We start from the raw sequence: 12927 nt of genomic DNA on the forward strand, positions 1-12927 counted from the left end.
TGTATAGTCTCTTGAATACCTGCTATTAATATCTGTGCTGAATTTTACATAAGGCTGATGCAGCTTGTCAGCTGATCCAGAATGCAACAGTGATTTCAGTGGGGCTTTACTCTCGATATTAACCAGCATCTATCAGTAACAAAGACCTTTACTCTTTCCAGACAACTTGGTATAATTACTTTGTTCTTGTCTGTAATTTTGATTACAAGTTGGTGAACAAACCACCTGAAAAACTATGTTTTATTTTACTAACCGTAAGGGTATTTCAGCAGCTCATTGCCCGCAGGCTTCACAGGCAGATCCTGCAGAATTTGGGGAATGGACAGCACTGCTAGTTTAAAATTCATGCCAGTGCACATCCTTGAAGTGGCATCAGATCCTGGCAACAGGACTAGCTGCCTTATCAAGCCCTGAAAAGAGAGGAAAAAAACCTAGGGAATCAAATATCAAAAGCTCTTCTGGGGACAATAGTTGGTGATTTTCCACAGAGGAGGAGGAGTATAGGGGTCAGCAACCTGAAACAGTGAAAGAGCCACTCGGAACCGGTTCCCTCCCAAAAGGAAAAACTGGGAGCCGCAAAAAATGTGTGCACATGCGCGTACATGCGCGCATGCGCAGAACAGGGTTTGACTGAAGAGTGGAGCCAAGGTGAGATATGCACCTACCCTGCATATTTGAATTGATTGGTTGAACTTTTTTAGTCCCACCTTTTTTTTTGGACTGCACATGGCAGAGGACTGGGAGCCGCAGGAGACGGCTGAAAGAGCCGCATGTGGCTCCGGAGCCGCGGGTTGCAGACCTGTGTCCTAGGCCTAGGAGCTACACCGCTGATTTTAAAATCCAATCCCTGTTTCCACATGTGTGAGACCATGAGAGAAAAATATTTTTGATGCATTAAGAGGCACTATCTTTCTATTGCTTCCTAGGCTTAAAAACAGAGACCAGCCTCTCAAAACAAAATTCAAGGCTGGGTTAACAAGCTGCATTGCTAAACCTTTTTATAAAAATCACATCTTATGTTTACATTGGCCTTTGTTTTGGCTTTGATCAAAGGACTTGCTTCTTGTCATTATGAGTAAATGGGTCACCTACCAGCAATGCTCCTCTGGATACTACATAGGACAAACAAACCAGACTTTGAACAAAAGAATTAATGGAAAGAAAACATTCAACATTCAAAATAAGAACAAAGAAATAACAGAACAAAACAAATTAAGGAAGATGTAACTTCCATAACCTCCAAACAGTCTTTTGCAGATCTCAGAATAGCCATCTGGATATAAATAAACCACTGCAGCATAACTGAGCATGTGACAACTAAGTTTAAATATGTAAATAGGTTTTAGGTTATCTAACAATGTCTGAACAAACACAGTGGCTTTAACATATTACCATAGTTAATTGATAAGGCAATTGTAATCTGTCTCTCATCTGCATAACCATCCTTTCTCCCTCTAATTTCCCTCACTGGCCTCAACATATTTTATATCAATTATTAAGCCAATCCATGCATCTGATGAATGAGCTGAAGCTCACAAAAGCTTATATTTTACATTTGTTAGTCTCAAAAGCTGCTACAGACTTTTCTGATTTATGGGTAATAGGTAAACCAATGTAATAGAAGAGAGACAATTATTATCCTTTGAGGCTTAACTCAGAAATCACTGAAATCCTGGACTAACATTGTATTAGCAAGAGAGCAGCTTCAGGGTTGCACATTTAGAATTGCATCAGCTGAGGGCAGATGTTTTGGTCTCTTCCAATTAAATAATCTAGTGTAAATTAAATTAACAAAAAGGTTTAGTTTCAGGGTCCCTACCTTTTCAAGTATAATCCAGAGAACCCTAACAACAGGTTAAATATGACCCTGGCTGTCCCCCACCAATTATACACCCCTAGTCACGAAAGATAGTTAAGAGCCATTGTAGCACAGTGGTTAGAATTCAATATTGCAGGCTAATTATACTGATTGCCGGCAGTTTGATTTTCACGGGCTCAAGGTTGACTCAGCTTCCTTCTGAGCTTGGTAAAAGGAGGACCCAGATTGTTGGGGGCAATAGGCTGACTCTGTAAACGGCTCAGAGAGGGCTGTAAAGCATTGTGAAGTGGTGTGTAAGTCTAAGTGCTGTTGTCATTGCTTTAAGATTTTTGTTCATCTGGAAAATTATCAAAGAACTTACTAATGCATAACCCAAACCTTTTTAATATTGTTCTCTCAATGCAATTCTGTCAAAATTTCAGAATTTCAGTCTCTTATGTCTAATTTGGAATTAGACTTAAGTCCTCTTTGATGGACTAACAAATTCTAGCCTTGCTGTAATATTCTTCTTCCAATCACTGCTAGTGAGCACAACCCAGCAGACATGGTGAATCTATTTGCATTCTCAGTCTATTCAAGCTTGAGATGTGTTTCTGGCTTTTTGAAATCACAGCCTGAATTAAATTTATCACTTAAAAGGGCAAGATAAAATCAGTATAAATCACTTTATTTTTTCACCTCCTGTTTATTCTACCCATTTTTACAGAAGAAGTTCTGTCTGATAACTATAGACAACATTTTGATTAACAATGTTTAAAAAAGGAATGCTGCAAACTATTAGGTGGAGAATTTTCCTACAAGGAATCATTTTTTAAAAATTATGTTTTTCTAAATGCACAAGAATTTGATTGCTTACAAAGATGTTTTTATCTTCTATAGAATTTAATGTAGAAACTACTACAGTATCCAACTTAGACTCCCATAATAAGAGAACTCAACTACACTACTGGGTCATTTGCATCTTTAAAAATAAATTGACTGCTGAAATATAAAAAAAATGGAGTGAAAACAGAAGGGTATCTCCTCCCCCGTGAATATACTTAGAGGCACTGTGTTCCTTAATGCTTATTTTTCATCCACCCATCTAAGCTACTTATTTTTTGTTTCAGTCTATTTAGATTTAGTCTCAAGGGGTTTCTGTGTGTGTGTGTGTGTGTGTGTGTGTGTGTGTGTGTCCATGTGTGTGCATGTCTTTGAATTAGTGTTGACTTCTAGCAACTAACTGAAGCAGTCCCTGCAATTTCCTTGGCAACATTTCAGAAGTGGCTAGCCTTTGCCTATTTCCTAGGACTGAGAGAGGGTGACTGGCTCAAGGCTTGTTTCTAAGGCAGGAGGAAAACTTAACAACTCCCTGGCTTTAAACCAATATACCAAGCTGGCTTTCTTCTCAGAGTTTTAGTAAAAAGTAATTTAAGCTAAGACTACATAACCCAAATCCCAAGGCTGTTTTGTATATGAGTACAGTTTAGAACATTACACACCAGTTTGTTACATTTATTGTTAAACCCTGTTAATTTAGGTCAGACATGTCAAACACAAGGCCCGGGGGCCAGATCCGGCCCGTAAAGTGGTTTCATGCGGCCCACGAAGCCATCCTGGAAACAGTGTGGGAACGGCCCCCACTGCCTTGGCCCCTGCCCAGAGACCCTCCTCCTGCCAGAGACCCTCAGATCTGTCCCACTCCTGCCCAGGCCCCCATAGGCACCCTTGATACGAATGATGTAGAGCTAGCCATGCCCACCCAGTAGGCCATATGCACTCTAGCCATGCCCACCCAGTAGGTGACACCCACCCAGGCTACAACCAACCGGCCCCCTGAGGGCAACCGCAATGCTGATGCGGCCCTCAATGAAATTGAGTTTGACACCCCTGATTTAGGTAATCTGTAAGGACAATGCTACCATTTTGCCTTGTCAGCTTTATTTGTAACTTTTCTTTTCTAGATACTGATGTCTCTTTTCCTCTCCTCTTCCACTTCCCTCCATGTCCTCCCACATTACAGTATGTCCTATCTTTCTTATAAAAAAGGGCCCAATTAATCTCTCACTTACTTTAGTGGAATGCAAGTAACTATCATTACATCACACGTCTTTGAATAGGCCCTCTTCAGAGTTCTTATGGTACTTATTATCCTTCCATTACCAGGTAAACATCCTTTAATCTGCTCAAATTTGCTACTATACCAATGACTTTTATATTTATTTATTTATTTTAAATCCACTTTTATTATTTTTTTCAAATAACTCAAGGCAGTGAACACATCCAGTATGCTTTCCTCCTCCTATTTTCCCCACAACAATCCTATGAGGCGAGTTGGGCTGAGAGAGAGTGACTGGCCCAAGGTCATCCAGCTGGATTTCATGACTTTATGAGCCACCCTGGGAATTTTATTAAGCTTTATTAGGTTTTAAAAGAATAATGGAATAATGAAGTATCTCAGGAGAACTGAAATCACCATGTTTTATATCTGTGTTTCCCTCTAATCTCAGATGCATTGCTTTGACTTTGAGATGTCTTTAGGCAATATTTGCAATGATGTTTCAGTATTTGGGTGACTCCCCATTGCTTTTTTATGCTTATCATCAAATCCCATCTTGTATTCCCTTTGACCACTTTTACACCATCCTCCCTAAATGTAAACCTATCTTGGACCAAATAAGTTTAGAAGAAGAAATAAGTTTATCTTTCGCTCAGTCATGCCTCCCATTGCTAATCAAAGAACATGCTATATTATTTGTTGCAACATCTGTTCAAAATGTTTGTTGCTGACTCATCTGAAAAAAGGCAAAAAAGAAATCACCACCAATCCATAATAGAAGAGAAGCCATTCTGTCTGAAGTAACTGCAATTTATTTGGAAATACAGAGGAAAATCATAGTGTTCCCATAGGATCATGGTTTGGGTTTTGGGAAGAACAGACTTTTTCATTTGATCTTGTGCAGAATTTTGCCTACAAAATGTTTGATGGTGTCTGAACACTATGTTGGCTATTGCAGAAATGTAAATGCCTATATATAATGTGGGAGGAGAAAGAAGAAGAGATCAGCTTATTTGAACCTATAGCAAAGTCAGAAAACATTTATTCCTTGGAGCAATGCATTCCCAGAGTTGTTTTAACATGGTGGCCATGCAAATGTTTTAAATAAATTAATATGCTACATACAAAACTAGTGGAAATTCTCCAACATTTTTTTTCTTACCAGTGTTCACACAGATAAAAGACAACTTGTTTTTCTATGGAGAAAATAATTTTGGGTTGATTACCATGGATAGAATGTGATGATGTCACACTGATTTAGTTACTAAATTATTGTCTATATGTGTGTGAATGAGTGTAATTTCTCATTCTGTAGAATCCTCTCTTTTGTGAATTATAGCCAACCTTCATTAAATCCCAAGAGAAGACACCATGGAGCAGCTTCACCCACTGGCCTTTCAAAATCAAATTCCAGTAATATGTGCTATAAACAAAATGGAACTACTGGAAACCTTGAAGGAAGCTCCTCTCTAACCTACAGCTCACAAAAAAAACCCGCAAGTGAGCATGCTGAAGTGAGTTCAAGAATTTTACATAACAGTTGGAAAAGAAAAACAGACAAAAATGGGGAGTGAGGTAGACTTAAAAAGCTTTATGTGATAATTATAGCTAGTTGGAACACTAAATGGGAACTGCTCTGATTTGTACACTGTATTTCATTCTAATTTTTATTTCCAAACTTATCCTGGGAACTACATTTTAATAGAGGCATGTGAACACCTAACAATTCCATGGATTCTCATTGGACAGCAACTGTCCAGATTCTCTGTGGAGAAGCTTTGGCAGAAAATCATATGAAATTAAAATAAATGGATAGGGGGAAGTGCAACCCAAATATAATAAGCAGAGGTAACTTAAGTAATTAGAATAGCCTATTCAGAATAATGAACATTAGAAGTTATACTCACAGTAAAAAAACCTTTTCTTCTCCTTCTGTTTCCTATATAAAATCGAGTTCCTCTCATAGTCAAGAATGTTGGAAAAGCAGTATCTGCAATCCTAAAATAAGTGAAAAAGAGAAGCTAACTATGAAATCAAATACAGGATGAGAGCATTCTGATTTAAAGCTCATTTTTGGCTCAGTTTTGTAGCATTAAATTTAGTCTTCTCTTTTTCTGATTCTCTCTACAATTGTTTCAAAGCTCATATGAAATGGGCATTTCATAATGTATTCATTTTTATATTTGCTTGTTCAAATATATATAATTTCATACAAGAATGCATTTTGTGATCATTGTTATTGTTGCATGCACTGAACTCACAAAATTGAGAAACCTGTGATAATAGCTAGCACAGTAATTCATATTTATGCGTGGGAACTGTCAGGCAATTTGCATTTAATTGCCAATCAAACTAATTTTCTCTTTCTAGAGGGCTTCCAATTGTGTGGGACTATTCTACAAAAATGTCCATGCCTATTCAATGGCATATTATGTTTTTAATGTCCCTACATTTTTTGTTTGCATCCTTTGAAAATCCTGAGCTGACTAGACAACAATTATACTCAATGTACTTTGCATAACATGATGCTTGTAATTCAGGATATTAAGGATTAAGATTATTTGGGTAGTACTCACATATTCATATGGATTTTGCCTTGCTTAAAAAATGTTCCTGTGCTATGAATGAAATTGATATGTGTTATCAGTGCTCCTTGATTACTCTAACAGAATTATGACACCTATATCTCACATTATGGTTACCTACCATATTTGCAACTGCATTTTCTAGATTATAAAGCATTGGGACGCTTCTTTGGGATATATGGGGATCTGTGGGGAAGAACCTATGCTACTTAGGTGAAAAAATAGGTCTCCTGGAGAAATCAACATGAACCAATTGGAACACCCAGCTGGGGTGTGCCAATCCCTTGCAGCCCTCACTCAGGGGTGGTGGCTATGGTTAAATTACCCCTGAATTGTACGTGCTTCACGTACACATCTATGGGGATGCTGCAGTCCACAGTGAGAGAGAAGGAGCCTTGAGAAACTGCCAATACAAGCGTATGCCACTGGTTGTCCGCCAAAAAGACATCCCGAAAAGTAATTTGTGTCTGCCAACCATTCAAAAGGTCTCTGCTCCAGAAGAGAAAGTGCAGTTTACTCTGTGAATATCGGAGTCCAAGTTTCAGTGTGTCACTGTTTTCATCCAAAACTGCGAAGATGTATTCATTTCTCTGAAAACATAGTTAATGAAACCAGTTAGCCTGAAAGGCATTATAATAGCTTTGGCATAGTTAGAATACGGTAAAGCTGCATTGACTCTGGACTCAGAGGATTAAAAAATAATAATTATTGTGACATTTGTTAAATACTGTGTGTACATATGAAAGGCCCTGATGTAATTTACTGGAATTCCAGTTGCACATATGCACAATACACTCATAGCCATTTTTACTCCTTTTTATTCACATAAATCTTCCTAATAAATCATAATTTGGATGGAGAATATTGGGGCATGAGTTGACTTTTCTACAGTAGTTAGTTGACCTAAAGGGAATTGGGGAGTTCTCTACATAGGTGTCCCTATGTACTACTACTACTACTACTACTACTACTACTACTACTAACCATGATGATCAAAGATTTATACACATTTCATCATGAAGCCTCACTTAATATCCTCTCCCTGGAGACTTTCTGGCATAATACAAAACAGTAATGTGGGTATACACCCTAATGATTAAGAAACATGTAGGATCAAGGCTGAGGATCTGATCAGCACCAGAAACAAACTCACAAGATTCTTTCACTGTTTAATCTAACTGTTTTCTCCACTAAGGGCCAGAGAAATAAATCTGCACTTCCTTCTACATGCCTGTGATGGCTTCCCCAGATGCTTCCCCAGGCACCTCCCCAGATGCCAGTTCAGATGAGGAAGAGCCAGTTCCAGGCACATTGAAGGGGGACATGGAGGAATGTGCAGAGGTTGCCAGAGACTCCAAGTCAGGATTAGTGAGGCTGAGCACGTGGAGCAATCGCAGTAAGAGTGACTGGACAAGTAGCTGGCTGAGCTAGGGACAGGAGAGGCAGAGCTGCAGCTAGGAAGCCCAGAGGCTTCAGGTGGAGAGGGTGCAGCTGCAGCTGGTCAGTGGAGAGGAGGAAGAACTGCCTCCTCATCCCAATCCAAGAGCTCACAGGACTGAGAGGAGGCAGGAACAATGAAAGCCAGGCTACTTGTGAGGCAGCAGCCAAACCCCTCTTGATGGGCTGCATTGGGAAGCACCTATTTAGCTCAGTGAATTGAGTTAAAAAATGCTGGGAACAATACACCCATTTCCTTGCCTTGCATTCATCAACCTCTGTGCCTCTTCCTTGAAGCTTCTTTACTGATTTGGACTGTGTACCTTGGACTATGGCTTGTGTCTTGATCTCTAAACTCGTTTCATGGATTTTGCCTTTGCTTCACAGACTTGTTTTTGCCTCGTGGACTTGCCTTAGCCTTGCCTCTGCCTTGTGAACTTCTCTTGTCCTATGAACTCATGTTGAATTTGTTCCTGGACTGAACTGTGAACTCCTTGCGGGTTGCATGGCTGTCGGGGTGGGGATTTCTGGGGAAGATTTTTTAGGGCTTGGTAAGCTTCAAATAAGAACTTTAACCACCTGTGATCTCTCTCTCTCTCTCTCTCTCTCTCTCTCTCTCTGTGTGTGTGTGTGTGTGTGTGTGTGTGTGTGTGTGTGTGTGTGAGAGAGAGAGAGAGAGAGAGAGAGAGAGAGAGAGAGAGAGAGGGAGGGAGGGAGAGAGAGGAAAGAAGGATCAGGACAATAACAAACTCTAAGATATATGAAGATTTTTTTTGTCTCTTTGCTAGGCTAAATATATTCAGATCCGTTAATAATTTCTTATTGGGCTCGGCTTCCAGACCCTTTTAACCTGCCTCCAGTTTGTCACTATTCCTTTTGAACTGTAATAGCCAGAACTAACAGTATTTCAAGTGGGTCTGATAAGGACAGAGCAGAATAGAATTATTACTTTCCATGAGGTAGATTTGATACTCCTGTTAATGTACTTGATGAAAAAAAAGCCTTTTAATACTGTTGACTCATGCTTAACTTGCAGTCAAATAGGACACCCAGATACTTTTCATGGGTGCCTACTGCAAAGCCAGATTCTCCTCCATGCAATATTTGTGTCTTTCAGTTTTCCTGCTAAGATGTAGAATAGTACATTTCTCCCTGTTAAATATAATCCTATTTATTTCAATCCATTGCTTTTGCCGGTGTAGAGCTTTTTGAATCTTCTCTGTCTCCTCCAAAGGATTAGCTCCACTCTGCCAGCTTTGTACCATCCACACATTTGATAATAATCCAAGTCATTGTTAAAATGTTGAACATCACAGTGATCAGGACAAAGCCCTGTAGCCTTCCACTCCATTCTTTCTCCCAAGGTGAAGGGGAGTCTTTAATGAGCACTGGGTGAATGAGGTCATTCAGCCAGTGGTGAGTCTATCTCTTTTTTGTAATTGTCTTGCAATAATAATACAAAATATGCTTACTTAATCTACGTTGGTACGCCAACTTGGAAGCCAATAAGATTCCAAACGGAATTTATGAATATATTTATATCTCTCCTCTTTTGTAACCCCCTCAACATAGATCATATGGGTCTCCCTTCATTTTCATCCCAAGCTGGACTGAAAAAGAAAAAGACTATCCAACACCACTTTGCAAACTCAAAACCAAGAGCAGATGTGGATCCAAGTCTCTCAGTTTACCTACATTATACTAAACAGTATTCTTAACCTTAGCAACTTTAAGATGTGTGAACCAACTTCAACCTGGGATATTCTGGGAGTTCAAGTCCATGGGTCTTAAAATTGCTACAGTTGAGAAACACTGAACTAGAATAACAATCTACTGTATTCCACTTTCCCTTCTTTTGTGGCTCCTGTTATTCCTAAATAAATCTGAGCATTTACTTAGAAATAAGGCTCATTGACTCAGTTGGGGTTCATGTATAAATAAAAATTAATTTGGGATCAATCCTTAATTAATTTTGCTTCTTATAGTTTCACAGCCCATAAAAGAAAAGTCACTTTCAAACCTCAAGATGTTTTTCCAAGTTCTGTGTTCTCAAAGGGATGTAATTTTTAAAAATTAAGTTCAATCAATGAACACATATATCTTGTCATCTATGACTAATAAGTATCTCTGCCTAAAGCCCTGAAAATTAAATTTTATAGGCTGCGGCATAATTTTGAGTTAATAATACACAGGTACTATCAAGCATTTGAGTCTACTTTCATCCAAGCAAACATGCTTAAAGGTGTTCTTGTCACTGTTATTATGACATACTTAATTACCTGAGATATTTTGTGAAGCTTGCTAAAGTAATAAGGTTAAAACATCCAGAATTATAAATCAAATATACCAATACTACAGCAATCTTAACTTTAAATAAATAAAAATTGTGCTCTTGGATAAAATCTTACCTTGAATTGCACATGGGAAGTTTTTATAGTAAACACAATGGAGAATTCCTCTGGGAATAAGTCACAGTAAATGAAAATCCGTGATGCTGGAAAACTGAGGAAGCGAGGGTTTGTTGCAGAAAGCTGGAAGCCACGTGCTCCTTGGATTTGGATCATTCGTATTCCACTTTTCACCCAATTCCGGGGAACCACTTCAGAGAGAAGATCCAAAGGATGCAAGTCTATGCCAAAGAAAGCACCAAGTTAAATAATTGAAATTATGGGAAGACAATAGGTTATTTTTAAAAAGCAACAAAACATCTTCTAGATGAGCCAAATGGTGAGAAGGACTGATCAGCTATCAGCAAGGAGGAGACAAAAATGTCAGTTTTCTTAGCAAAGATAAGTGAAATATAATTAGAAGTACCGTAGTATAAGGCTGTAAGTGGACCAACAAATCTTACTTTTTTCCCTTGCTTATGCCAGACAGACGGACAATCTGATGGATGGAAGGGAGGGATACTGATGTGAGTACAGACATGCTATACTGAACAAATAGGGATATTTTCTAATTTGAGCATACATCACAACTTTAAGGCATCCCTTAATTTAGAATTTTTTTATTTGGCAACTTTAGCCTCATCCTGGCACAAAACATTACACCTGAGATGTGATATATCAAAATACTTTCTAATTTCTGAATATCCCAAAGCATTATTATTATATTTCAGTAGATCCATACAATTTAATACTTCCTGTTGAATACATTAATTTAATAGATTGCCCAAAATAAGCTCTGAAATAAAAGCACTGGTTCTCTCCTTATTATATAATAGAATTATTTGTTTCTGTATTTATTTGTTTTTCAGCTCTTATGTACCACTCCAGTCTAGCAGGATTCTTATAATTCTTTCTTGCGGTAAAAGAACTAAAAGGCTAATAAATTAATTAACTAGAGTGAGAAATAACAACAACAAATGTTACTAAGAAAGAAACTAAGGTCACTGAAAATAAAAACATTCAAACACAACTCACACTGGGGTTATATTGCATCCCTTTACAGAGCTTTCTTTAAAAGATGGGTTTTAACTCCCCCAACAGCCTAGCTGTTTCTGCTATGGCTATATAGATTTTGGCCAATACATGCAAATATTTCCAAATGTTATACTAAATAATTCCCAAACTTTATGCATAGAATGTCATGAAGAATCATATGGGGAGGAGGAGAGAGGAAGCTAAATAGGCTTACAGTTATATTAAAGTCACATTGACAAAAAACATCTGGAGAGTGAAGACAACATGTGAAGTTCATCTGCGGTGTTTCCAACAAATCCTGCACAAAAACATACTAGGAGGTCTTTCAGAGAAAGGAACAGTCCTGGTACACATACAAGTTGATCACATGATTACACAACCTGGGAATGGTGTTGATGTTTTGGTATCTTTTTTTGCCAGCATTGTTGTATCCGGGGGGCAGGAAAATGCTAGTTCAAGGCAGCAAATGCCACCTCAAAAATTATTTGAAGGAACAGCCTGTACTCTCACTGGAGGAGGTTTTTGATTTGTCTTTGGAGAGTCCATCAGAGCAGTCTGTGGACATAATTAGGTAAAGGACCACAAATGGAGAAGTGGCAACATTACTAGCATTAGGAGTTCTGAAGCCAACAGAAGTGCTCATCCTAAAATATGGGGAAACATTAACATTTATCCATTATTTTTGTGAAGAAAGGAAAGTGGTGAGTGATTAGACATCAGCCTCAGTGGTTGTAAGGCTGAAATTTGTATATGATCTGAAGAGAAGCCAGAATATTGTAAAACATTCAGATATTGATAGGCTAGCAAACACTAGTTGGCTGAGAGTTTTTGGTTTGAAGCTGTTGTCTAAAGAGGCAAATGATTGCTGGATAGGTTTTGGCAATTTGGTATATGCACCATCATATAAATGTGCACATTCATAATGTCCTAGAATCTGGAATGGATTTGCAAATACTCAATGCAGCTCAAATAAATTTCAGGTACATTTTAAATTGGCTACAGATATGGAAGATTTATCATAAGATTTGGGCTTATTTAGTAATCAGGAGAGTACCTACCTTTAGATTTCTTCCCTTATTTGTTACTGACTACACCTGGAATACTGCATCCAGTTTTGGTCACCACATTACAAAAAAGATGTTGAGACTTTGGAAAAAGTGCAAAGAAGAGCAATTAAGCTGACTAAGGGCCTGGAGATAAAAACATATGAAGAATGGTTGCAACAGTTGGGTATGTCCAATTTAGAGAAAAGAAGGACTAGGGATGACATGATAGCAGTATTCCAGTATTTGAGGGGCTGCCACAAAGAAGAGGGAGTCAACGTATTTTCCAATGCACCATAAGGTAAGACAAGAAACAATGGATGGAAAGTAATGAAGCAGAGAAGCAATCTGAAATTAACAAAAAACTTCTTAACCGTGAGATAATTGACCAGTGGAACAACTTGCCTTCAGAAGTTGTAGGTGCTTCATCACAGGAAGTTTTTAAGAAGAGACTGGATAGCCACCTATCTGAAAGGGTATAGGGTCTCCTGCTTGAGCAGGGGATTGGACTAGAAGACCACCAAGCTCTATTCTGAGCTTGGTGGTCTTCTAGTTCTATTCTATTCTCTATATACCGCCCTGA

General features: G+C 38.4%; 1 protein-coding gene across 1 annotated transcript in view; it reads right to left on the reverse strand.

Moving 5' to 3' along the window:
• TSPEAR (thrombospondin type laminin G domain and EAR repeats) overlaps positions 1-12927 on the reverse strand; it is a 38762-nt gene that overhangs the window by 15365 nt on the left and 10470 nt on the right. The window contains exons 2-5 of the mRNA XM_083363726.1: positions 10288-10508; positions 6794-7032; positions 5765-5855; positions 254-410 (exon numbers count right to left, since the gene is read on the reverse strand). Of these exons, the coding sequence (XP_083219852.1) occupies positions 254-410; positions 5765-5855; positions 6794-7032; positions 10288-10508 (708 nt within the window). The remainder of the gene's footprint in view (positions 1-253; positions 411-5764; positions 5856-6793; positions 7033-10287; positions 10509-12927) is intronic.

This window comes from Vipera ursinii (genome assembly GCF_947247035.1).
Source record: "Vipera ursinii genome assembly, chromosome: 5".
NCBI classification, from domain to species: Eukaryota; Metazoa; Chordata; class Lepidosauria; order Squamata; family Viperidae; genus Vipera; species Vipera ursinii.